The sequence below is a fragment of the Stenella coeruleoalba genome (assembly GCF_951394435.1).
Source record: "Stenella coeruleoalba genome assembly, chromosome: 9".
Taxonomy (NCBI): Eukaryota; Metazoa; Chordata; class Mammalia; order Artiodactyla; family Delphinidae; genus Stenella; species Stenella coeruleoalba.
The window spans coordinates 38,852,718-38,879,247 of NC_137155.1; the positions used below are offsets into that span (position 1 = coordinate 38,852,718).

Here is a 26,530-nt window from a genome sequence, read left to right on the forward strand (position 1 = left end):
ACTCCATGAGGAAGGTCTATGATAAGCCCCATATTACACAGGGAGAAACTGAATCCTGTAGCAGCTACCTAGTTGACCAGAAGTCCTTAAGCTAGTAAGTAGCAAAGCCAAATTTCATCTCCACGCTCTTAGCCACTGCTGTTATGTTTCTGGGTGATCTACGTGTTCTCTTTTAGCTGTCATGTGTAAATATTCTGGGTTTGAATCATAGCAATGCCAATAGCTAATATTATTGAGCACTTACGTACTTTACGCGTAGCATCCCACTTAATCTTAACAGCGACTCCACAGGGCAGGTGGTATTATCATGCCAACTTTATAAAAGAGGAAAGTGAAGTACACAGAGGCTTGCCCAGTCTTACAACTGGTAAGTAACAGTGGCAAAATTTGAAACCAGGCAGATTTAAGTACTTGTTACCTTCACTGCTCTGCCCTATTGCCTGAGAACGAGTACTTGAGTACCTAAGCCAGAGCGTGTTATAAGTTTTGTAATAGTTATTTTTGCTGATTAGAGGTAATGTGTGTGTGTGTGTGTATGTGTGTGTGTGTCTGGGCACATGCACATCCACATGTGGAAACACACTGACTAATGATTTCTTAGCTATGTGTTTGATGAGGTGTAGAAAACTCTCATGCCAAGCATAGAAATGAGGGAAGTAAGTTAGTGCCAGAGAGAATGGGGTGTGATGTGGTAGCGATGGTGGGAACTGTGACAAATAGGAAAACACGGGTTGTGGCCAAAGGGGAAGGTGATATAGGGCTCAGTCAACTGCTGTCCTATTTTTCAGGCTGGAAAGTGGATTCAGTATTGCTGGATATTGTGTTTTTTTCTAGAGAAGCCAGAATTTTAAACCAGAAAAGGATTTTTAAGCTGATTTTTAAATGATCACAACGGGGACTTCCCTGGTGGCGCAGTGGTTGAGAGTCCGCCTGCCGATGCAGGGAACACGGGTTCGTGCCCCGGTCCGGGAAGATCCCACATGCCGCGGAGCGGCTGGGCCCGTGAGCCATGGCCGCTGAGCCTGTGCGTCCAGAGCCTGTGCTCCGCAAAGGGAGAGGCCCCAACAGTGAGCGGCCGGCGTACCGCAAAAAAAAAAAAAAAAAAAGATCACAACGAATTGAAATTATTTGAAGCCACTATGTGAACCAAACAGAAACATTGGCAACCTCTGGTTTAGACCATCAGGACTGGTAGATAAGTGACCTTCAGATGAGTCAGAGTTGGTTGCGTCTTTTGAAGAGGGAGGGTTCCAAATCCAGAATACTTGTCCATTCTATTCTGTCTATTAAGATGGCGTAACGGTAGTCTGTGGTGTAGAGAAAGTTGAATTATGAAGTGTACTTTTAAGAAATAACTGTCTTGCGTGAGGCTTTTCTCTGTAGATTGTGAGGATTCCTGGCTTCTGATTTTGGCTCTGTCCTCAGCACTGGTTTCCACGTCTGTAGACACCACAGCAGATTCTGGATGGGGCTGTGGGGTGCAGGATGACCTCCGGGACTTTTTCAAGCTCCATCCCCTCTTTTGTTCGGGTATGTACACCCCTGGCAGGACCATTCAGGAATCCCTGCAATGGAGCATGCAGTCCCTGTTACTGATAGGAGGAGTTTGGGATTAGGAAAAAGAGTTTGATATGCCCTTCTGAGAAAGGTGTGGCTTCTCTGAGGTTCAGTTCTGGTTTTCAGACTGCCCAGGAAGTTCCTTGCATGTGCCGAACATTTACTTCTGGGAGCAATGCAGGGGCAGTTTGATGACTGTTTGCCTTCCTCCAATTAAAGTAGCTCCTCTTGTTTATATTTTTACCCAAAGGGCGTCCACTTAATGGTTCCTTTAGCACAGGGGTTTCTGAGTACAAACACCGGCTCAATCGCTAAAACTTGATCATATCTAATGTTTTCAGTTTAAAAATTCTGAGATTGATAACAAGAGGTGAGAGTCTCCCTTACTTTACCTTTGTGATTACTACGGTGCAGCATTCTATGTGTTGCCAAACTAACATCAAAGGACCAACTAGGTATGGGATCTATCCCCACTGATAATATTCCTTTAAGAAACATTGTATCATCTTTTTGATAACTGCTTTACTCATAGAATATTCTTTCAGAAAAAAATATATATCAACTTGCTGTGCAGTGGTCTACATTTTTGTCTTGGAAATATTATAGGTGAATCTATTTCCAGATGCTGCAAATAATGGAAAATCATGGAAAGTGGAATCAGGGTCTCTGTCCTTAAATGTGTTTCAGTTTGCATTTTGATAGCAGTTTAGAAATGTTATCGCTTGTTTTGTCACAGGCATAATTCACATCTTTCTTCAGGCACTGTAAACAAGAGAAATGGTTTAATGGCCCCATAGAGGCACTCTGCTGATAGCTGAGATTAGGCCCTTTAGTAATGGATGTCGGTGCCTGTATGTGTGAGTGGTACGTGTACACAGTGGGGGTGGGGAGGGCTTGGAAGAAGTAAATGTACTGGAAAAGAATCTTCGAGAGGCTCAGATGCAGCAGAAGTGCCCGCCGATTTTCTGTAAGACTTGGAAGATGGATTTACGGAGTGTGTGACACTATTGTCTTTATTTGTACACAAGCCTTCCCCTTTGCTTCTGGAATTTAACCCAGTACTAATTGAGGTCACTGCCACCCATTTATCACCTGAAATTGAAGTGATGTTAACTTAAAGTGAATGCTTTTCATCTAGTGAGTGTATTCCCAACTATATATATTTGTATAAAAGGCTACATGCATTTTTCATGCCATGCTTGTATCTGGTCTTAAATAACCTAATTTATGTATACCATTTACTTTTTCCCCTTTTTACAGAGTTTTTTTTAATTTGCTGCTATAGCCAAGTGAAATTATTTTACAAACACTTTTGTGTCCACAGAATGATTTGTTTTGACTTCCTCAGCTATATTTTGTAGACAAGTGTAAAAAACTGTCTGCATTATACATAACCATGGTCTAAGTAAATGCCTTGAAATACCTCAAAACACATAAATTTCTAGTGTTTTAGAGCTTGAATATCATGTCATGCTTTTCACCATGTTTTTTGTGTATATCCCTTTAAATTGGCTACACAGCCAGAGTAAACACAGGGTTAGTGAAGCAAAATTAAATATCCCTTAGCTGTTTAGCTGTTCCCTATCACTAGCAGGGGTCACCGTGCCAGACCTTTCTCCTTTCTCATTGCAGACCATAATCTAGACTAGGGATCAGCAGACATTTTTTTCTGTTTTTCTATTTTCAGATAGTAAATATTTTAGGCTTTGTGGGTCAAAGTGTTTCTGTCACAAATATCCCATTGTTACTCAAAGTAGTCCTAGACTCTACCTAAATGAATGGGTAGAATGGTGTTCCAATAAAACTTTATTTACCAAAACAGGTGGGAAGCTGGATTTGACCCATGGGCTGCAATTTGCTAACCCCTGTTCTAGAATACTGTACAGTAGACTATTCTAAAACAGACTTTTTGAGCAGACCAGAAATCGCAACATCAAACTCAGGAGAGTCTCATCAAAGCTCTAAATTCCCAGCTAATATTGATTCAGAAACTACAGATGTGATTCAAAGACATAGTTTTGTTTACAGAAGAAGTAGTTAAAAATCTGATGTGCTTCTCTCTGCAGGGTAATTGTTGTGTACTCACAGAAATTACTGCTCTATTTCACTCTTAGGATAAGAGTTGGGAGGAAAGCAGAGTGAAAGGTCAGAGCTAAGACAATTTATCACCATATTAACATTCGGTGTCCACATAGAGAAGGGGACCCATCGCTTGTGACATTTTGGTTATCAGAATCAAGGGGAAGCTTTAGATGTTGGATAGCAATGTTTTTCCTTCAGTGGAATATGAGTGGTGTGAATTTTTAAATGCCTTTGGCCACAGCAATAAATTGAAAGAAGGCAGAATGCCTAAAAGCAAGCATGAATGCTCTAAGTGTTTTCATTTAGATACAAGTGCAAGAATATATTATTAAGGTCATGTATACAGAAATATGCATAGCATACACACAAATTGATCAAACTTAAAGAAGACTGGCTAATATATTTATTAGAACTTTTCTTAAAAAAACAACTAAAAAAAAAAAACAACTAAATAAAGCTCTAATTGGACTTCTGTGAGCTCTTGATGGTTAGGACTGTGCCTTACTGTTCAGCTTCTTCTATAGCTCCACATTCCCTGCCCCTTAGCAACTGGCATAATGTCTGGGCTGTAGAAAATGAATGAATTAATGAAGAAGTAAATGGATAAAGAACCATCTGATATAATGTTGTAGTGGTGCTCATGCATGAAGGAGATCTTAAGTGTGCTTATTCAGAAATATATTTGAATTGTATGCTCAAGGGTTCAAGAGTTGCTGCCCAAAGCCCATGGCTTTAATTCCTAGGCTGTTATAAGTTAGTCCTAGGTCTTTAGTTGGACATGAAGCTTAGCTTCTTCATGCCTTTAAAAATTCTTTTTGCAAAATTGGAATGCTAATGTCCTTATCTTGAATGATGAGAATCGAGAGTTGGTGAAGATTCTTTGAAAAACTTCATAATACTATGTAAATTTGAGTCTTTTTTTAAAAAAAAGCATTATAGCTGGTGTTTTCTAGCACTATTCCAAACTCAACCAGAGTTCAGTATGTTAACACCTACAGTTTAGCATATTATCTTTCTTAAATTTATATCATGTTCACTATAGAAATATAAACAGAAACTCAATTCATAAGTTTCATTGTTTATTCTCTGGACTAACATGAACCAGTAAGTCATAACATGGTCTGTTCTCAATTTAGTGGTGCCAAAAAATACTCCAGCGTCATGACTGTTTAGGAAATTATTCTCCTATGAGCAAATTTTTAAATTCATTATCTCCATCTCTAATATTGTAGGTGTTCACATATGACTTATATGTCTACCCTGAGCCAAAGACTTGGTTGTATACCAGCATTGTTGCATTTGTAAAGCCAAGGGGATTTCTGTGCTCCAGGAGAATGATGACAACAAGAGTGGGTCTCTGGTCAAAAATGTGGGCAGAAAAAAATGGAATCCAAGATGATGCCTCATAGTTCATAGTTCTAAAATGAAAACAATCACTAATCTAACAAATACTTTACGATGAATACCATAAATCCAAGTAAACTATGTGAATTAAGAAGTGGTTAAGTTATTTTGGAAGTGCATTTTTTAAAGTCCTGGTACTTTGGAGCACTTACGTTTAACCATTAGAGGAATTCAGTCATTGTAAGTCAGCCTTAAGATGTGGTTTTAAAGGTCAAGCCTCCATCAAAGAAAAAATGCAAGAATCATCTCTTGAGAGTTCTCTTGGCTTCTCCTCCTAAAAATCTGATTGTCCAGAGGAGTTGCAGGTCATAAAAGTTGGCATGGAAACGTGTTTGAGGAAGACAGCAGATTTCATAGATAAATGATCTGAACTGTCTGAAGTCAGGGATAAGGATATAATATAATATCATTGGGAACCATCACTTCTTTGTAAATGAAATGAAGGAGTTAACTCACTTGATTTGATACACTTGAAGAAGGAAAGATTCACTTTAATTAAAACTACAAACAATGCCGATTCCTGTAGCCCTGGTTCCAGAGCCAGCCAGGACAGTACAGTAAGCGAGATGAAATGTACCTAAGGAGCCTCGGCAGCAGGCTGGAGCCATGTTCAGCGAAAGTAATTTAATTAGTGTTGATCATGACTCCAGATGATGGTGATTTGATAAGGAATAATTTAGTACTTAACAGCCTTTTACATGCACCAACTCCTTGTGGGAAGGTAAAGCAAATTGCACAAAATGAATGTGCTGCTTCCACTTGTGACTGTGCCAGTGAGCTGGAAAACTGCCTGTTCACAGACGCTCAGGCTCTCAGCCCTGTGATGAAATACCCAACAGGGTCTCAGCTCAGCCCTCTCTGGTGGGGAGTCTCTGTACTACTCTTACTGAAGAATAATAAATAACAGAAGTCATTTTTGTGATCTAAAATCTCGAGGAAGCAGAAAAGTGAAATTGAGGAAAATAAAGTAGCTCTGGTTCTTGTGCAGAAGGTTGACGATCTTAGGCTGGCTTCTTTTTTCCCCTCAACACAGCAATTAAAAAAAAAAAAATCCTCGCATTTGGCTTACGACTAGAAAAAAAAAGTCATGATTCCAAGGGCACACAGTGATTAAGAGGCCCACACACGGAGAGAGTAGGGGAGCCCTAAACTTCTTGGAGAACCTGTGAGAATCCTTGAGTGTCGGCATCTAACAAAAAGGACGACATTGTTAGTTTTTTAAAAAACGTCTTTTCAAGTACTGGACCCGTTTCAGTGCGGCACACACTGGATCCAGGTGTTGCCAAGCATCATAGTGGATTTGAAATTTGCCCGGTTATGAGAATCACCTAGAAAATTTTATAAGATACAGAATCCTGATCTATATACCAGCTTTAGTGAATCAGTTTCTGGGCACAGGGTATGAGTTTGCTAGGGCTGCCATAACAAGGTACCACAAACTGGGTCCCACCCTAATGACCCCATCTTAACTAATTTTCCAAATAAGGTCACATTCTGAGGTGGGGTTAGGACTTCAGGATAAAATTTGGAGGGGACACAACTGAACCTGTAACATATGGAGTATGGGAATGCCTGTTTGGTTTTTTTTTTCAGAATTTCCCTCGGTAATCTGATGATTGGCCACATTTGGGGGACCCCTGTTTAGGGATCTACTTGCCTCTGATAGCACTTTGGGAATTCTTATGTGTTCTTTCTTCTAAAGTCACTTTGGGAAACTCATGGGGCCAGTCTGAAAGCACTAGAGCTCCAGATGGTGTATCTACAAGGATGGGTCATGCCTTTTGCTTCTAGGTTGATATTAATGGACATTTTGATAGGAGGCTACTGTCCTGCTAGCAACCATTCCCAATGGTATCCCAGACTTGTCACTCCTCCCGTGAGTCATCTGGAATTATTTATTATGTGAAGTTGAAGCACATGATCAGATGTCTCTGCTGGAAGAGGAGGCCACCAGACATTTTCAAACATCTTAATTTGTATAGCATTGCTTGATGCTTCTCATACTTTTAAATCTTTTTATGGAGATACACATTCATTACAATGCAAAAATCTTAAGTGTATAACTTGATGAATTTTACATAGGTATATACTCATATATACACTGCCAAGAGCAAGATATAAAATATTTACAGTTCTCTAGTAGGTTACTAGTGCCCTTTCTCAGTCATGAACACTCCCATCCACCAACAGAAGGAGATTCTTTCATTATCCATTAGTTTGGTCTGTACTTGAAATTCATATACTGTGTACTCCTTGTATACTCTTTTGTGTTTGTCTTCTTTTACTCAATTTACCATCTGTGAGACCATCCACATTTCTGCATGTGTCATCAATGTGTTCCTTGTTAATTCTTGTGGAATATTCCATTGTATGAATAAGCCACAATTTACTCATCCATTTTTCTGCTAATGAACATTGGAATTTTTCCAGTTTTTGGTATTATGAGTAAAGCTGCTATGAACACGTACTTTAGTAAACATATTCAATCCTTTCTCTTTGATACCTACCTAGGAGTATAGTTACTGGATCATAGTGGAGATTTATATGGAGACTTGGTAGATACTTCAAAAAATTTTCCAAAGTGTTTTTGTCAGTTTATACTCTTAGCAGCATATATAAGCGGTTCTTATTGCTTTAGGTCTTCTTCATATCTTGGTAATGCCAGTCTTTTTCAGTTTAGCCATTCTAGTGGGTGTATAGTGAAAACCTCGTGTGATTTTATTTGCAGTTTCCTGATGAGTAAAGATGCTGAATACTTTTTCATATATGCTTGCTTTGTTGCTCATTTGTTTGTCGTTCGGGTATCTTCTTTTATGAACTGCCCGTTTGAGTCTTTTGCCCATTTTAATTGGGTCTCTTGTTTCCTTTTATTAATTTGTAGCAATTCTTATTATGTTGAATATGATTTCTTTGTCAGATCTTTCTATAGCAAGTATCCTCTTGGTGTCTGTAACTTAGTGTCTTGATGAAGAGAAGTTCTTAATTTCAATGAAGCCTAATTCGTAGATTATTTTCTTTTATGGTTAATGCCTTTTGCATCCTGTTTACTAACCTTTTCCTACACTATGGTCCCAAAGACTTTTAAAATATAGTAATGTTGAATACGGCAGTCTCTGGTATGTTTGATATTTTGATAAATATGATAAACTTTGCATCATACTGGCAATTTATTAGCTTTTAGGTTCTTATCCATTTTCATTCATATAATTTAGATCTCATCTTTCAGGTATAATGATTTGTTACTTAGTTGAATGGCAAAGTGAGTTCCTTTGATGTTGCTGCTGCTTTTTCTTAGGAAAATATAAAACCTACTACTTAATCTAAAGTGCTGAACTAGGGTATACACATTTTGTTGTATATGTTCAAGTAAGTAATAAACAGTGGAAAACTATTTGTTAAGAAAGCAACAAATGCATGGTTAAGATATTACAAGATTGCATCATACAATATTTGTCATTCTAAGAAGTAGCACACACACACACACACACACACACACACACACACACAGGGAGAGAATTTTCTTATAAAATACTACTTTAAATCTTTTGTGATTTTTTTCCCACATTTAAAAAACATTTCATCTTGCAAATTCAGGTAAAAGTAAAGAAAATAATGTAGTGAACTCCCACCTATCCATCAGTCAGCTTTTAACATTTATCAACATTTTTCTATTTGATTCTTCCCTCATACATTTTTTTCTAGAGTATTTTAAAGAAAATCCCAGAGCTTATTTTTTATCTGTAAATATTTTATGAAGCTTTAGCTTTAAACCTTTCTTTTTGGTACAACTGCCATTTCATTATCACATCCAACAAAATTAACAATAATTTCTTAAACATCTAATACCTAGTCCACCTTGAAATATCTTATTTGTTGGAAAGGTGTCTCTTTCAGTTGGTTTGTTCAAGTCAGAATCCGAACAAGTCCTCATGTTACAATTGATTCTTGAGGTTCTTAAGCCTCTTCTATCGTAACGTTTTATAAATTATAACTTTCTGACTTGGTAAAGTTAATGAACATACGTACCCTTTGCATATGAAGAGACATGTAATTTCCCCTTTGTTTCTAACTCTCTACTTTGAGTAGGTATATTAAACACACATTAAATTAGAAAAAAATACTTTGAAATAGACCACTCAGCGAAATAATTGTATTATTATTTATTAAGTTTTCCTTAGACAACTAATTTAGATGAAACTTGTTTACTTCTGTGGCACATTGGTTTTCTACAGTGTTTCAGATGTCTCTTGAGTACCACTGAACATTTTTGTCAAAATTATGTGCTTACGTAAACAAATAGCATTTATCTTCCTGGAGCTTGGTAGCTCTTGATATCAATTTCTTATACTAAAATTATATATGACATTCAAGTTACTACAAGTTCATAATGATGTAATATCATAATCAAGATTGAATGGCATCGTAAGCCACAAAGCTTCTCTTGTAATATCTTCCTTTATAGTGTATACACTTAATATTTTGTTTTAATCCCAGGTTTTATAGGACTTGGAGTAACTATCCACAGTGTGTCCTTCTTGTGTTTATCCTTGATAATTCATACCTGTGCAAATTGTATGAAAATAAAATTCATTCTCATGTCTATTTTCCCCTTATCTTTTTATTCATTTTCCATTTATACTAAAACTTCAATTATTCTGAGGATCTCTAATATGCATTTGTTCAGTTTCATATAGAAGAATAAAAATATATAATCTTATTTATTTATTGGTTTGAAAGCTATGATTCCATCCCAAATATACATATTTCTTCCTATTTTATGATATTGTCTTTATATTATATTGAACAGTAATGACATATGACACTGAGTCATATGAAAAAGGAGGAAACAGCATTTCATATAGAATAATTGTTTTATGGTAGATTATATATGAAAAATAACTTTAACATATTTCTCACAATGTATCTTCACACTTGTGGTAAGTAGTTAGGCAAATAGTTTTATGTGTATTTTTATATATGAGCGCTGGCCTAAAAAGAGGTCGAGTTTTTTGTCCTTTCGTCCAAAGTATCATTAGTTACCCTGAGAACTGCATGCATCTGGATTTTCTTTCTCATAGTCCAGTTGTTATTCCATTAAACCATTACTATTGGTACATTTGAGATATTTTCCTTTCAATAATACTTAAATTTATGTTCCTGTCTTCAGTTAATTCTTGGATAATCAGCTGTATTTTTTCTGCTTTAGTCATTGGAAACCTTTCTGAAATGTTTTCAAGCTTACTTTCTGAAAACTTCTAGTATTGTCAATATCCGCTAAACCAATTACAAGTAGTTCATCTGACTTTAAGTAATGAGAGTTTAAGCATGCATTTCGTTATGCAGTAAAAGCAAACAACGAGTATATGCAGATCCTCCAGAATCTTTTCTTGCATGAAATTCATCCAATGTGATTTTTCTTATGCATGAAAGTTAATATGAAATGTTAGTGACATTTTAACCAAGAGGAGTAGAACAGATTAGTGTACTTAATTCCTAACTGTATTTCATTTTTGTGGGTATTTGTGTTTTGTTTTCTAGTGGCTTTTCATGGCCTCCCACTGAAAATCAAGAAAGAACCCCACAGTCCATGTTCAGAACTTGGCTCTGCCTGCAGTCAAGAACAGCCCTTTAAATTCAGCTATGGAGAAAAGTGCCTGTACAATGTCAGGTAAAGCAATCAGGTGTACAGAGAAGGCCTGATGGTTCTTATTGAAACACAGTTCCAGCATAATATAAAATCTCAAGTCATATTTTATGAGTTACACCTGCAGCATATAACAAGCTAATTAGGTTATGTGTTTAGCAGAACTCGGAAGGACCATTTACTGTCTGATTACGTACTTTCAGAATCATTTTAATTAAAGGTCAAGTCAGAGACCTATTTTTTTTTTTTTTTTTGGGTCTTTGTTGCTGTGTGGGGGCTTTCTCTAGTTGCGGCGAGGGGGGCTACTCTTCGTTGGGTTTTGCAGGCTTCTCATTGCAGTGGCTTCTCTTGTTGCAGAGCACGGGCTCTAGGCGTGCAGGCTTCAGTAGTTGTGGTGCACGGGCTCAGTAGCTGTGGCTCACGGACTCTAGAGCGCAGGCTCAGTAGTTGTGGCGCACAGGCTTAGTTGCTCTGCGGCATGTGGGATCTTCCCGGACCAGGGCTCGAAAACATGTCCCCTGCATTGGCAGGCGGATTCTTAACCACCGCGCCATCAGGGAAGCCCCCAGAATCATTTTAATGCAGCCATTTTTATCCAAATCATGAGTTACTTTTCTACTGTAGTGATGCACTATGGGATTGAAAAGAGGGACTGGGGACTTCCCTGGCCGTCCAGTGGTGAAGAATCCGTACTTCCACTGCAGGGGGCACTGGTTCAATCCCTGGTCGGAGAACTAAGATCTTACATGCTGTGCGGTGTGCCCAAATAAATAAATAAATAAACAAGTAAAAGAGGAAGGTGCTTCCTGTGTCTATCTTCACTTAAAAAAAAGAGAGAGAGAGAGAGAGGTTCTTACTTTGCATGCATGAATAGCTGCTGAAAGTTCTCATTAGAAAGAAAGCATTATGCACTTTAGATAGAGTGTGTAGGAAAAAATGAACCATTTGGCAGGTCTAAGCAGTACATTAGTTATCTGACAGGTTTTGCAGATGATCTATAAGATGCATTCATGGACAATTGCAGTAAAGTTAGAATTTTATAAGGCTTAGCAGAGGCTATTATCTATTAAAAAGCCAGTTGTTCCTTCGGGTGATAATAAAGGGGGGTGGGGCAGTAGAAGTGCACTGTTCATTTGTTGGAAAATTTGATAACATGTATGTTCATTAAAAACCCTTCATAGTAAATTGCATTCTGCTGCTTTTCATATCGGCCTCTAATTGCGTACGGAAAAAGTTGGCTCTGTATATTGTATGTTATTACTCTCAATTATAGTAGAGACGTACGTAGTTCTTTAAAGGAGTTAGTTTAGAAACTTATAAAAATGATTAAAAATATTTGTGGTCTTATGAATTATGTTGATTCCAGTTCATAATACGTTATAATCCAAAGGAGTCTTCTATTTCCTCAGATTTTTTTTACATATTTTCTTTTTTCTTTTTCGTGGAATAATTTTTTTCCTTTTTTTTTAAATTGAAGTATAGTTGATGTACAATATTATATAAGATAGAGGTGTACAAGATAGTGATTCACAACATTTAAAGGTTATACTCCATTTATAGTTATTATAAAATATTGGCTATAGTCCCTGTGTTGTACAGTATGTCCTTGTAGCTTATTTTATGCCTAGTAGTTTGTACCTCTTAATCTCCTACCCCTGTGTTGCCCCTCTCAACTTCACTCTCCCCACTGGTCACCACTCGTTTGTTCTTTATATCTGTGAGTCTGCTTCCTTTTTGTTATATTCACTAGTTTGTTGTCCAAGATAGTTAAGATTTGAGAAACTTCGATTTGTGCAGTCTCACAGTACCTGACCAGTGCTTGGACATTCTATTACTATTTGTTCTTGCCAACTTGTCTTTTATATCTGTTTTTCTAGGAGGTTCACCAGAGCCTGAAATGATGAGGCAGTTCAGTTGAACTTCAAAGCTTTTATAAAACAGATCTCTTGTAGAAGCCAACTAATAAAACATACTGAGTTCAGATAAAACAATATTGATCAATCTGAGTTTTATTTTTATCATGTTTTTAATTTTTGCATTTTCTCCTTAAGAGTACTATGTATTCTCAGAGTAATTATTTAACATATGGAGGAATTTTTAATTAATAAACCAAATAGGTATAGAATTGCCATTGCATTTTAGCATTGATCAGAAGTGTGACTATGAAATAACTGCTGCTTTATGGACTTAGAAAGAAGAAAGACATATCTGACTTCCATAAATTAATGGTAGAAGAATTACCTGAATATTTTGAGGTTCTTCTTGGGGACCAGTAATTCCCACAGTGATATATGGATTAAATTTTGTTATTTCCATTTCTATACAAACAGTGTAACTCAATACAGAATTTCATAAGGGAAAAAAGTAATATTCTAGGACAGGAGATGTATCATTTTTTCTTCTTATGTGGGAATGAGACATGTGAACCATTTTATAAAAGAAGTGGGTTCACATTCAGAAATATTGGTAAGTGAAATAGGTAGGACCAAACATAATATGAGTTCCACTGACTTTGCTTTAAAGCAAGGAAGACTTATGCAGCACATACTCCTTCACTTCTATAAAGTATTTTTGCACTTGGATGTTATTCTGTTGTATAGATGGTGCAACAGGGTAAATTATTACATAAGTCAGTTTTTTTTTAAAGTTTCTTTTTTAAAGAAAAATATATATTAATGAATGCTTTTTATTTTAAAATGAAATACAGTATTTTAATCTAGAACATCTTTTTTTGTTCAGAAATTTAAGTACAGTTTGTTTTCAATAAAATATTTTTTAGATTACAGAAATTAGTTAAATCATATTCCTGAGAGCTACGCTAAAGAAAGCAACTTAAATTCATAATGTATATAAAAACAAGCTTACTCATTTTATTATTTTGTAACTGTGTTCAGAAGTTAGACAATGATAACAGGATTTTACTCTTAAGAACATTATTTTGTACCTATTCTTATACTCCAAGAAAGTTTAAAGAGATCAGAGACATAAATCTTTATTAATTTGCCTCATAAACCTTTATTATCCTATGTGAGGAAATTAATGCCAGGCGTCATTTATTTTACATTAAAAAAATGACAATAAGGCAAAAGTATGTTCTTCTTAGAGTTCTACCACAAATAAAGATGAGCCAGGTATGATCCGCATCTCGTTAAACTGACGTGAGTTCTTATTCTAAAATCTTATGTAACATAGAAGGATTATAATATCAGAAATATTTAATGATCTAGAAAAGATCTATGAAACTTGCTTAAGGAGACATATCAAGAATAGATGGAAATAATATGCCACTGCTTTCATTGACAGAGATGTTCCTTATACTGTGTTGTTTGTATATATATTAAAAATAGATGTTGTGTATTTATGCTCTTACAAAGTTATACATTCATTATCCCATTTTCTTTTTAAGTGTGTGACAGTTTCAAAGATTATGTGTTCTAGAGCTGCGGAAACCAAACAACATGCAATTCCAACTTCCTTAAGACTTAAGCCTAAAATATTTTTTCTACCCTTGGGTTGGGGGAAAAAAAAAGTTTTAATTGCTCCCAAGAAGCACATGTTCTCTTTTCTTTCATTCCTTGGGTAGTGCCTATGATCAGAAGCCACAAGTGGGAATGAGGCCCTCCAACCCCCCAACACCATCCAGCACCCCAGTGTCCCCCCTGCACCATGCGTCTCCCAACTCAGCTCATACTTCGAAACCTGACCGCGCCTTCCCAGCTCACCTCCCTCCGTCGCAGCCCATTCAAGACAGTAGCTACCCCATGGACCACAGGTAACTGCAAGTACCATTTTAAAAAAATTTTTGGTTAGAGTATAGTTGATTTACAATGTTGTGTTAGTTTCTGCTGTACAGCAAAGTGGTTAAGTTATACACATACATATATCCACTGTTTTTTTAGATTCTTTTCCTATATAGGCCATTACAGAGTACTGGGTAGAGTTCCCTGTGTTATACAGTAGGTCCTTATCAGTTACTTATTTTATATGTAGTAGTGTGTATGTGTTAATCCCAATCTCCCAATTTATCCCTTCTCCCACCCTTACCCCCTGGTAACTGCAAGTACCATTTAAAAAAACAAAAAACAAACCAAAAAAACAACTGTTTTTAGCATTCTTGGAAGAAAGTCCTATTACTACCAATTCCTAAGACCTATAGTAAATTCAAGGGGAGTGTATTAATTTTGCACATCTGTGCAAAATATTTTTAGGAAGAGCTTGCTCTATCTATCTTTAGCTATAAATAATTTATGGAGAAGGTCATTTATAAACATTCCTTTATAAACATTTAAATTGGTTGCTAAAATGGAAAATTAATCTATATACTGACATTTGAACATTTCCCTTTCACTTTGCTTGAATTAAATTGCTTCACTTAAACTTTAAATCAGATCATCCCATTTTTATGAGCATATGTGTGTACTTTTTCTATAAAGTTAGGAGACTAATTTTAGTAGGTGGCTTACAGAATGAGGTTCTTTACCTTAGATGAGTGGTTTAGCTGTACATAGTTTTGCAGAAGAAAACTTATTTGATAGAACTATCTTTCCTCCTTTCCAAGTAATGAATATTTAATGTCAGTAGAGGCATGACCCTGAACGCTGAGAATATAAAGAGGTAGAGACTCAATTAGTATTACTTAGAAAGGAATAATGCAAGACACAACATAGAGCTAAAGAGAATGTTATGGTGGGTAATTCTCGACTCCTAGAGATGAAAAAATTCATATTGAAATAAAATATTGGAGGACCTTTAGAGGCCTTAATAATACAACTTAAAACACAAGTCAATTATGTATAGCATCCTTTCTTCCCCTTCTACCTTGTACTTATATAGAGTGAGTGGTGTGCTGGTAAATGGTTAACAACAGGCTCTATGGGAGTAAACCCAAGGACCTTGATCTATAGCATTTGATGCGTCTGTGATGTAAATATTGCCCCGATGGCAGACTCCAGGGTATCACTGTGACAACCCTGAATGTGGAATTGCAAAGAGATGTGTAGTAACATGCCATGAAACAGTATTTCTGCCAAACAGATACAATAGACATAACCTCCAGCGCATAATTAGTATAATTAGTAGTAAAATGTAGTAAAAGAATTAGGAAGTGATGAGTTTTGAGTGTTTTCTGCCTTTGTTTTAAATATAATTTTTTAATAATTTTAAACTTACATAATTTAATTCTTAACAATGGCTGTGTTTAAGAGTTGGCTCCCATAATTCCTGAAAATTTAACAATAAGCCCGTGCAAATTGGCTCTGACACACCATTATAAAAATAGCTCAGTCAGAGGAATCTCCCAGATCAGCAGAGGAAACCAGAAGATGTGCCACTGGCAACTTTCGGAAAATAAGAGAATACTCAGATCTGCTTTTTATAGGTTATTTAATGGGACTCAATCTCAAGTTCAGTAACTCTTTTGATATGAAGGTAAGATGAAAGCATTCTTTCCAATGGGAGACCAAGTCATAACTTTCCTACCTTGGTTTCCATCCCTGAGTCCTCTTGTGCTTTAGTTATGAAATGCTTCCCATTATCTTTCCCTTCTCACCCTGTGGACTTGAGACTCTGTCCGAGTGTAATGGTATGTGCATCTGTGTAAACAGTTTTGTAAATACAGATGAAAGACATCTTATTGCCGGGTGGGCCATTAAACAGATGCACATTGTGCAGGGCTGAAAGGGAAAAAGAGGACGACCAAAGAAAAGCAAGTTTTGTTTTGTCTACTTCTGGTGACTTCCCAGAGTTCTTGATAGCGCGTCTCACACCTCAAATGAGGGCCAGAATTAGAGATTGCATAGTCGGTGCTCTGTGCAGAATAGTTCTTTCTTATGGGAGGTGACTGCTGAACAAGCAGTATGGCTGTTTTTAGGTGACCTAACTTGAAATGCTGTAGCCAAACCCATTTTAGTTTCTCTACTTGAACTCAAATATTTGAGACTGAGAACAGCCGGCCCGGAACTAGAAGAGGGAAGCTCAGGGTCTTTTCCCACTGCCCCCCACTGAGTGTTGAGGACAGCACCAGCTGGCCGATCCCAGGAAAATCTCTGAAGCCGTATGCTTCTGAGGAGGATTTCTTGGAGAGCTCTAGCCAACAAATGACAGTCCCTCAGTTATAATTGGCAAATTTGCTCTGGGAACAGATCCTTTCCCCCAAATAGCCCCATCCAGCCGAGGCCCCCCACCTCACTCTGGGAATGCTTCATGGCCAACTGGGCTGCACCCCGCTTCCTTTCCTCAGCCTCATTCTGCTCCTTGGGCCAGCCCTTTGGCACTTTTTCCTGAACCCACTGTGCAGGAGCCCTGTCTCTTTTTCTCAATGTTTCCCACCACTTAGGCACTGTTTTTCTTTACCCAGGAGCTCATCAGCACGCCCTCCTTACCCATGAACTCCCTCCAGAAAGCTTCTGGAGTCGCTTTCTCTTTACAGTGGGTCATAAGAATGATACCACAAACTTGTAGTTTCTTAGGAAGCACGTGTGTTTGATATATTCCTGGTCCTCAGTGAGTACCAACTGGAATCATGTTGACTTGTGAAAACAAATGGCTTGATTTTTCAACAAAGCTTTTAGTAGAAGTGTTATTATCTTCCTTTGAAGGCTTCCCAAGTGAGCTGGTTTCTTTTTTTAACTTCAACTTACAATTTTCTTATTCATTCCTTGACAGTTCTTAATGATAATTTGTTTCTTTTTTTGGCTAATGAAATAAGCAAGCGAAGGGAAGTGAATGCAGTGCAGTCAGCCTATTTTGCTATATCTGAGTTTCTGAGTTTATTTTCTGCAGGTGTAGGTGGAATTTCAGTGCTTTCCATGGCAGCCAGAGAGGCTAGAGTTAAATCACAGGGTGGAGTGTTCTTAGAAATGCTAAAGCAATTGCCTTGCCATTCTTTCGCTTTTACCTTGTTTTCATTTAACGTTACCAAAATTAAATGTTAACTTTCCAAATTAAAGTCTGAGGAATGCTTTTGGGGGCGGGTGCAGGGGAGTTAATAGGCTTACATTTGCTCATAGAAATGTTGGATAGGTTATTTTTAAGCACTCCTGGGCATGTTTAGAGCTGTTAAATCTTTAATTAATCCACATCTTTGCGGTGGGTCAGTGATATTAGGATGAGAAACACAGAACTGAACTGATGAAGTGATTAGCCAATCAGTACACAGGATAACCAAGAAGGAAGGAGCGTAGAGACTCACTCTCAGCCTTCTGCCAAGGCCTCAGAACTTCCCCATGACCTAACAGCACGACCTGTCCCAAAGCTATGTGACGCATGCATGTTCCTTCCATCATTGGAGGTCTGCTGTAATATTTTATGCTTATTTTTATCAACCTGATATTTTGTTTGAAAATCTTGGAAGCCAGTGAGTTCTGTGTTGCTGTTTGACAGTAAAGAAGCAGTCTTTTACAACTAGCTTGGATTTCAGTCTCTATAATATTTCCCAGTTTAATTTCTCACTAGAATACAGTGTTATTTAGGACATTGTTGAAGATGTAAGAGTCCTGCACATTTGAGAAGAAAGTCATTCCCTTCTCGCTCCCTTGATAACTGATGGTAAGGGAAGGAAAACCAATAAGGAGGTTTTTATGTGGTTGATTTTGTTTGTTGGTTGGTTAGTTTGATAACAGAATTAAAAGCTGGAGGCTGCAGTTTGAAATCAGATTCTTTCTGGTTCCCCTGTTTTGTTTTGTTTTGTTTTTCTTGTCTATAATTAATTTGAGACCCTCTTAATAAGGAAATCTGGTAAATGATCCAGTTGATTTCTAGTTGGGCATTTTAACTGTTAGAGTGTGTTATTTCTTGCAAACACTACAATGCTCTCCTAGCCTTCCCCGAAGCACATCTTTAACTTTTTGTCAGGTACTGAAATAGTGCTGAATGGAACTAATTAGAAGGGGAGCACAAGGTGTATTATGATTAGAAATCACAGTGCTACTGACCCAGGAAGTGTCTAGTCTTTGATAAAGATTTACACTTCGGGTCAGCTGGTGTCATGTTCATTAGCTAGAAGTTAAAAATCGTGCCAGTATTTTTAAAGGGTATTCCTTGTTACTATTTTATTTGAAACATGCTCTCTTATTTCCCAGATTTCGCCGCCAACTTTCTGAACCCTGTAATTCCTTTCCTCCTTTGCCGACAATGCCAAGGGAAGGACGTCCCATGTACCAACGGCAGATGTCTGAGCCAAACATTCCCTTCCCACCTCAAGGCTTTAAGCAGGAGTACCACGACCCAGTGTATGAACACAACACCATGGTTGGTGGTGCGGCCAGCCAAAGCTTCCCCCCTCCTCTGATGATCAAACAGGAGCCCAGAGATTTTGCATATGATTCAGGTAGGCCTGTGCTTTAAGTTATGTTTAAGATAAATCTTTTCACTTGCTTGTCAGTTTCATTAGTGTTGGCCACAGATGGGGTGGCTCCTGACCATTTTTTGGTGGAATCTTTCTGATTTATTCCTTCTTTGAATCTTTCTCTTTATGTGAAGCGTTGGACTGTCAAACCAGTTTGGCATGAGCCAATGGATGAAATAGTGTCTAGAAATGAAACCTGTCCAAAGAAGAGTACAATTTGTAAAATTATGCGCACTCTCAGCCCAAGAGAGTAACGTGATCCTTCTTTTCTTGATTCTGGGCTTTCTTTCCATTTGCTCCTGCTGCACTGTTTAATAACAATATTAACAGAAAGCAATATTCTTCTGTACTGAGTAACTTATTGCTTATAACTGTTTGTTTGTTTGTTTCTTTATTTTTGTGGCAAGATTCCAAGGGTCCGGAAGTAAGGATTCTTCCATATTGGGAGAGGGATAGCAAAAATATCAATAATAGGCTTAGCTCTAGTCTCACTGAGCCTGAAAGATCTCACTAAGTAGTACGTCAAGATGGAGAATTGGGGTTTCCCGAAAGTAAAAAGCACTTGTGTCTATTGTTAATGTTACCACCAACTTTGCCAATATTTGACCTTAAGAACTCAGAAAAATTACTTAACTATTCTGTGCTCATTTCTTTTGTTATAATCTCAAAATCAGGACACCTGCCTTTCAGAAATCTCAGGAATTTGGGGAAAAAGTATGAAATAAAAGCTAATGCTTCTAAGAAGGGCACCAGGCAAAATATTACTAACGTTATTGTAAGCACGGTCAATAGATGGTTGTGGACTTAAAAATATTGGAAAACAATGTGACTTCCTTTCATCTGGATGCAAAGTTGTGGGTGTTCTTTGTGAAGGAACTATTGCTTCTCTAGGCATAACTCTGCTGAGTTTTTCTGTCGGTTCTACTTGAGGAAAGAAAATTGTCTGCTGGTCTTCAGTTTCCAACTTGCATAAGGTTACCTGTTTTATTATAAACTGGTCTTAAAGCTCAGCAAGAAGGAGCCCTACCACTGAGAGTCTCCCTCTGGCCACCCTTCCTCATTGGCCAAGAAGTTGAAAAGGACTAAGGGGAGTTGCCCACTGAGAGGCTATACCTCTACTTCTGGAAGGTATACCAGTTACCCAGGGCCCATGAATTCCCTGCCCAGCCAACCTTGAGTCCACTTCTAGGGCCTGAGCAAGTTTATCCCAGGCCTAGTTTTCTGAAGGCAGAGCACACTGTTCCTGTCTAGGTCCAAGGAGGTGGCCAAGGGACAGCTGCTTGTGGGAGGATGAGGATGAAGCTTGGTTGTGCCCATATGTTTGGTGTGTGAGGCCCCCGTGGTGTGGAACAAGGTGGGGTTGAGGAATAGGGAGAGAGGCAGGAAGGGGGTGTGGAGGGGCCGGGATCTGAAGACTGAAAACTGGCTGCGTACCATCCTCTTTCAGCACTAATCCTAGAGATTTCCCCAAATTCTAGGTTTGGCCTGGCCTTCCAAGTTGTTATGTTTTTATAGTTTCAAGGAATAGGAGGAGAGAACATATTTATTTATCGTTTTGTTTGGCTGGTTTATAGTTTAAAAATTTAAACATATGGTGTGAGGGACTGTACTTGAATGCTTGTCCCAGGCCCTGTAATTTGGAGAGGGTCCTAGAATGTACCATAGTGTTTACACTTTAGAACCTTTTATGTTTGTCCATGATTTACGGGCATAATTAAGAACTCTGCACTACAATGGGCTTTATTATAGACACGATTCATTTTTCTCTGCAAGTTTCTAGTCCTGTTAACTGATGTTATTCTTACTCTCCAAACCACATTTTAATTTGCTGCACAGTTTTTTGAATTCATCATGATTTCAAGAAACTTTACATGGAAATCAGTTAAAATAGCCCAAATAATTGGTTCAAAAGGACTTGTAGGGCATAGCATTTTTAGAAAATTCTTGTGTTTTTTAGAATGTTTTTATAGGTATAATCTCAGAAAGATTATCATTGAAATCATTTTCTTGATTCTGTGGTTTTCCATACATATATATATATACATATACACACACACGTATATATTCTCCTTATATCTATATTGTATATAAAATTATATATAACATGATGTTGAAGACGTGTAACTTTTCCTGAGAAGATGTGAAGCAAACAAGAAAAATATTTAAATAATACATTGAGGGCAAAAAAATAGGAACTCGGGCTGTGAGGTTTAATTGCATTATTTGTGGACCATATATAATATGAATTCGAGTCAGCTACGGTCTGACCCTCAAAAGCACAGATTCAGTCACTTCTAACCTAAAGAAGGATAGTCCATTCCTTAGCTCAATCTGCTATAATAAAATACCATCATCAGTGGGAAAGCTGAAGTAACAGACATTTAACTTCCACAGTTCTGCAGGCTGGGAAGTCCAAGATCAAGGTTCCAGAAGATTCATTTCCTGGTGAGGCCTCTTTTCCTGGCTTTGCAGATGGCTACTTACTCACTGTGTCCTCATGAGGCAGAGAGAGGGCTCTGGTCTCTCTTCCTCTTCTTTTATAAGGACACTAATTCCACCATGGGGGCCCTACCCTCATGACCTAGTCTTATTCTAATTACCTCTCAAAGCCCCCGCCCCCCCTCCGAATACCACCACTTTTGGCATTAGGGCTTCACAATGAATTATGGGGGACACGATCATTCAGTCTATAACAGTCCAGTATCCTGTTTTAAAGGTACATAGGGCATCTCTTTTGTAAGTTGCCATAAAGCTTGCAAATGACTTGCGGAATATTTGTTTAATATTTGAGAAGCTGTTAATTTATGTTACTGTCTCTCCTGTAAATTATATTTCCGATTGCTAAAGTTGGACAACACCTTTGAATTCTAATTTCAATATTGCCAATAAGATACACTTCAGTTTCGCTTGAATAGTTAAATAGTAAAGTTGTGTCTTCTGGATGGATGTGGTCTAAAGAACTGTAGTTACTGTGTAACCAGGGCAGATGAAAAATTAACCTGTGTGTTTCAAAATATGTTTTACTGGCCACCAAATTGCTGCAATTAAGTTGACGCATCTGTATACGTCATACATTGCCGTCAACAAGTACGATCTCCAGATGTTTTGTTTTGTTGTCATTAGTTCTTTCATCCTTGCTGACAGAATATTAAATAACCTTTTTAGGAAATCTAATGTATTTATCACTGAATCATTAAGTTCTTTGTTCACTTATTGATGTTGAACAAGTAGCACATTAGAAAATACTTAATGTGATTTAAAGACAATGCAAAAACGTTTCATAGTCCATTTACTCAGCATCTGTGATCCAAAGCTTGTCCTTTAAGAAGGCCTCTAGAACTCGTTATTGCTTAATTCAATATAGCATAAATGTTGTGAAAATAAAAGAAGCTTTGTAAGTGAAAAGGTAGCATGATTATGCTCTAATAAAGCCTGACATTAATTATGATATGGGAAAGGGAAGGTCTATTAGTTATAATTATAATTACAGGAATGCAATTTCAACTGCTGAGTATTTAAGCTAAAAAGTTGCAAAATATTATGTTAGTAGAGTAGAAATTTTATTCAGGAAAAGGGACAAATCTTGGATCAGAAGACACTGAGGAGATAAAAAAAATTGATATTTAGGGCCAATTTGGTGAACCAGTACAGTGTGATCATGATTATATGATATTAAGTTCTCAGCAGTCCAATTGCATCTATTATTGTTGTTTTCCTCCTCTGCTTCTTTAGCCTAATAGTGCTGCATAAAGCAGGACACAGGTTTTTTGTTGGTTGGTTGCTTTGTCTTGACTCCAACCTGGTTCCTCTCTTTTGCTCCTATGGCCAAGTGACTATGTAAAAAGCGTTGAATAAGCATTGTGCACTTCATGTGGATGCAATGCTCCATTTTCATAAAATCGTGGTTATTTTCCCATTATGCTTGCATATGAGGTTTTGCAGATTCAAAATGCCCAACGAGGTAAATATTTTAGATACTCACAGCAACATATTTTATTAGAATTGTATGTGTTCGTCTTTTGTTTGTTTTTGTTTTGGATAGCTTCGGGTAGTATTTTTAGGAGGGTGGTGGGCACATGAAACTAAAGTTTGACTCAAGAAAATATCAGCACACGACGTTCATGTGCTTTGATTAGTAGGTATTTTCACTCTCAGAAAATTATCTTAAGGAAGGGGAGATGCAGGATGAATGTTTGGGGGGGGGAGGAATATTACAGAGTAATTGAATGGTAATGTAAGTTATGGCTGCCAATAACAGAAATACTATGCAGCCATTAGAAGTCAGGTTTTAAAAAATATTTAGTGAAATGAGACTATTGAGTAAAAAGAATTATAAGTGTAAAGCCCGACTTATGCAAAATAAGACTCAGGACATAAATACTGTGGTTATATATGCGTGGTGCTATTATAGGCAATATTTATTTTATCTGTAAAGTGCTTTGTCTTTCAACAGTGCTTACGTACTGCTTTCCTATTCAGACAGAGTACGTATTATATTTTAAAGTATCAACCAATTTAGAATTGAAGAAAAAAAGTGTCCAAATTAATCACATCAGTCCTATAAGTGAAAAGAATGCTAAGTTAAAGATGACACAGTCTCATTCATTGCAAACCTGACTTTCTATTCGTTTGTTTCCAGGACTGCCTTAGAGAGGGAGGAGAATGAATATGCTACTTGGTGGGTTTCAGGTTCATCCCTGCACTGTTCTTGCAGTACCATCATTTAATGCTATTACGTTCCTTTGCATTTTGGGGTGTCTTAAAAATCTTAACCTAGGAGTTGATTGGAGGGGATGATACATTAATAAGGTGTTTTTAACACTCAGCGCCTATTCTATTACTTTAATTAGTTTAAAAGATACTTCCCAGCCCTGTGGTGGAGCAGTTTAAGCTAGGAGCTGGGAAGGAAGAGGGGAAAGAGAACTTTCAGGGACAGAATAAGGTTTCTGAAATAAGAAAAAGGGGGAAAGCGTGTGCTTGGAGCTTCGGGAGAGGAGGAAGTAGTTGTAGAGGGTAAGGGAGAAAGCTGACGTCATGTTTTCTGAAGAAAAAGTTTCTGTATTTTTTAATTGTGTTTTTTAGGGCCATCAGTCCTGGTACTGATGAGGCCTTCTTTCAGTTTGGAGGCATGTCGCATTTATGTGGTAGTAAATGTTAGCATTATTTTCAATTGGGAAATTGACACAAATAGCTGTTTCATAGAATCATAAACCTTTAAACTCATGAAAGCTCTGGGGTATCACCTAATTCACATTCCTTCTTTACGCCCTATTATACAGATAAAATGTCCGAGGCTCATTCAAGTTAACTTACCATCAGTTACAAAGGTGTTTTGTGAAACAGCCAAAACCAGAACCAAGGTTTTCTTATTCTTAGTTTAGTGCACAGTCCACAGCCTATCTTTCTATATAATTGTCCAAAATAAAGTACTTTAATCTACAATTTGTTAGATATATTATTTACCCTTTTCTCTAATTCTTAGAATGAGTTTTTGCCTATGTCTTTTCGGTACGCGGGCCTCTCACTGTTGTGGCCCCTCCCACTGCGGAGCACAGGCTCTGGACGCACAGGCTCAGCGGCCATGGCTCACAGACCCAGCCGCTCCGCGGCACGTGGGATCTTCCTGAACCGGGGCACGAGCCCGCATCCCCTGCATCGGCAGGCGGACTCTCAACCGCTGTGCCACCAGGGAAGCCCTGCCTATGTCTTTTAAAAGCTCTATGTGACCCAGGGCAAAGAAAGCATTTGCAGTACAACTTAAGGTGTGCTTTTCCTAATGTGGGGGTATTTATTTCACATTAGACAGTCCCCAGATTTTATTCTGTTAGGTGCTCACTGTTGTAAGGTAGGAAAATATAAAACTTCAAATGATATTTCAGTTTAAAATGTGTTCTATTTCCTTTTTAAAAATACACCATAAACATTATCAAACATTGAGATTGTCAGAGAAGTAACTTTCCCTAATAGTTCTTCTGGAAAAGGCTGAACAATTATTAGAAGGAAAAGTATCAAATTGATGGCCTAGCCAGCTCGAAAATTCTTTGATTGATTATATAAACTTTGAGTTTGTCTGAGCCTTCTTTCTTATTGGACTTCACTCTTTGTTAAAACACTTGATAGCTTGATGGCTTAAAATTTAACTGTAAGAGTCATTTTCAAACTTTTGTCAGCTGAATCTATTTTTCAGCAGAAAGCTTATGAAGGACTGCGGTATCTAAAACAGATACGGGACTTCCCTGGCCGTCCAGTGGTTGGAACTCCACACTTCCACTGCAGAGGGCGAGGGTTCGATCCCTGGTTGGGGAACTAAGATCCCACATACTGTGTGGCATGGCCAAAAAATTAAAAAACAAAACAAACAAAAGAACATATAAGGAAAGCTTACATTTGGAAAAATAAGACGGGCCTTTTCTATCTTTCATTTTTAAATCCTAGCAACCCTTTCCAAGTTTCCATATACTTCATCACCTTAGGACTTTGATGAAGGCCAATAGACAAACCTTCAAATTTGGAGAGTAATTATCTGTACTTAGCATGTAGAAAAATAATATGTAGGCAGAGAAATGATAAAATAGGTGCACAATACTTAGCTCATGTTAAGTATGTTAAAACTAGGAATACGTTTAACTTTCATCTGTGAGAGCTGACAAATATATCTGGTACTCACATAGGGCCAAGCTGGCAATGTAGTCGTAAGAGTTAAATAGTTTTGCGTTTCTCAAGTGGCGAGAGAAGATTTTTATGTTGTCAATGTTATTCTGTGTTTTGCTGTGTTGATGGGTACTTATCTTAGCTAGCAGAGAAGATAGTGAAGTAATTCCTAATGCTGCTCTTAGTGAGCATTGCTTGGGATTCCCCTTGCAGAATTTAGACTATGGTTTGAAGGTTAAAGTTATAGGATGAAATCAGTAGATAATAGAGCAAGAAAAACATACTTCTTTTCTGCAGCCACATGGAAATATGAGTAAATAGTGCTTTATGTGTTTGGAGATGATTTGTCAGGGCCTCAATCAACTGGCTCAACTTGCACAAAATTACAAAAAAACAAAACCCAAAAAACACCAAAATTCAGAAGGCAAGACGTACTCAGTAGCTTATTTCTAAACTGTTACTACTATGATTGTTACTACTACTCCTGTAGTAATGGCTCAGAAATTCTGTCATCAGGATATATTATTTTTTAATGATTTCTTATTATTTACTTTTTAAGAGGGATATATATTTTAGGGAAACTAACCTCATATATTTTATAATAAATGTTCTTATATGTCTTCTGAACAATTGAGTTATATATAAGTAAACAACCAGAAATATTGTTCAAGAAATACAAGGAATGCAGTGATGACAAAAGGAAACTGTTGAAAAATGCTCATTAAAGTTGGATGGAACAGAGAGAAGAGAAGTAAAGGCTACTGCTATTTATTTTGAACTTCCAGGCTTGCCATAAACTAGCTTCTTCATTTCTGAAATGGAAGGCCCCGTGATTGATAATTATAACT

General features: G+C 37.4%; 1 protein-coding gene across 3 annotated transcripts in view; it reads left to right on the forward strand.

The window, feature by feature from the left end:
• ETV1 (ETS variant transcription factor 1) overlaps positions 1-26,530 on the forward strand; it is a 93,211-nt gene that overhangs the window by 39,937 nt on the left and 26,744 nt on the right. For all 3 annotated transcript variants that reach the window (XM_079931643.1, XM_079931642.1, XM_079931644.1), the window contains 3 exons: positions 10,582-10,711; positions 14,271-14,459; positions 18,766-19,013. In XM_079931643.1, coding sequence (XP_079787769.1) covers positions 10,582-10,711; positions 14,271-14,459; positions 18,766-19,013 — 567 coding nt within the window. The remainder of the gene's footprint in view (positions 1-10,581; positions 10,712-14,270; positions 14,460-18,765; positions 19,014-26,530) is intronic.